Source organism: Octopus bimaculoides, chromosome 25, assembly GCF_001194135.2.
Source record: "Octopus bimaculoides isolate UCB-OBI-ISO-001 chromosome 25, ASM119413v2, whole genome shotgun sequence".
In the NCBI taxonomy this organism is placed as follows: domain Eukaryota; kingdom Metazoa; phylum Mollusca; class Cephalopoda; order Octopoda; family Octopodidae; genus Octopus; species Octopus bimaculoides.
Genome location: NC_069005.1, coordinates 6,982,063 through 6,982,752, shown reverse-complemented (window position 1 = coordinate 6,982,752; position 690 = coordinate 6,982,063). Strand labels below are relative to the sequence as shown.

Genomic DNA, 690 nt, shown 5'->3' with positions numbered 1-690 from the left:
TTCCTGACGAAGAATCTAATTTTTATTTCATGAAGAGTTTTTTGTTTTTGTCTTTGCAATTAATTAGACTCTGAAACAATTTGTAGAATGCATTTTGGTTCTGTACCAACTTGGATTATGAATAAAAGATTGTCTACACCAGGGGTTTTCAAACTTTTTGACTTGCGGACCCGTTTATATTTCAGGCTTTACCTTATAAACGAAATTTATATATAAATATTTGCTTAAAATAACATATATTTTTACATTTATTTATTTAACAGTATTTAACAAATAGGTTTATTGTCAATTAAAAGATTTCGATTAAAAAACATATATAAAATCAAATTGCCCATAAAAAGTATTTGCTGTCCATGGACACCCTGTGGTCCGCGGACCACAGTTTGAAAACCTCTGGTCTCCACCTACAGTTTTTTCCTTTCCTTATACTTCTGTACATCCATATCACATTAATGTGAACTGTCTTCTTTGATGCTTTCAGTTACTATATCCAGCCGCAGTGGGTGTTTGATTGTGTGAATGCACAGAAACTGGTCCCTGTCGAAGACTACTTCCCTGGAGAGTTGTTACCCCCGCATCTATCACCGTTTGTTGTTGAAGAAGAAGGGGAATATATACCTCCTGAAAAATTGGCACAGTTGTCAGAAGGCCAAGGTAAGGTTCTTTTTTTTTGGCTCGGTGGGGGGGGGG

General features: G+C 35.7%; 1 protein-coding gene across 1 annotated transcript in view; it reads left to right on the top strand.

Moving 5' to 3' along the window:
* The window catches only part of LOC106875050 (pescadillo homolog), a 20,014-nt gene that overhangs the window by 14,208 nt on the left and 5,116 nt on the right, over positions 1-690 (top strand). The window contains exon 13 of the mRNA XM_052976815.1: positions 482-654. Coding sequence (XP_052832775.1) covers positions 482-654 — 173 coding nt within the window. The remainder of the gene's footprint in view (positions 1-481; positions 655-690) is intronic.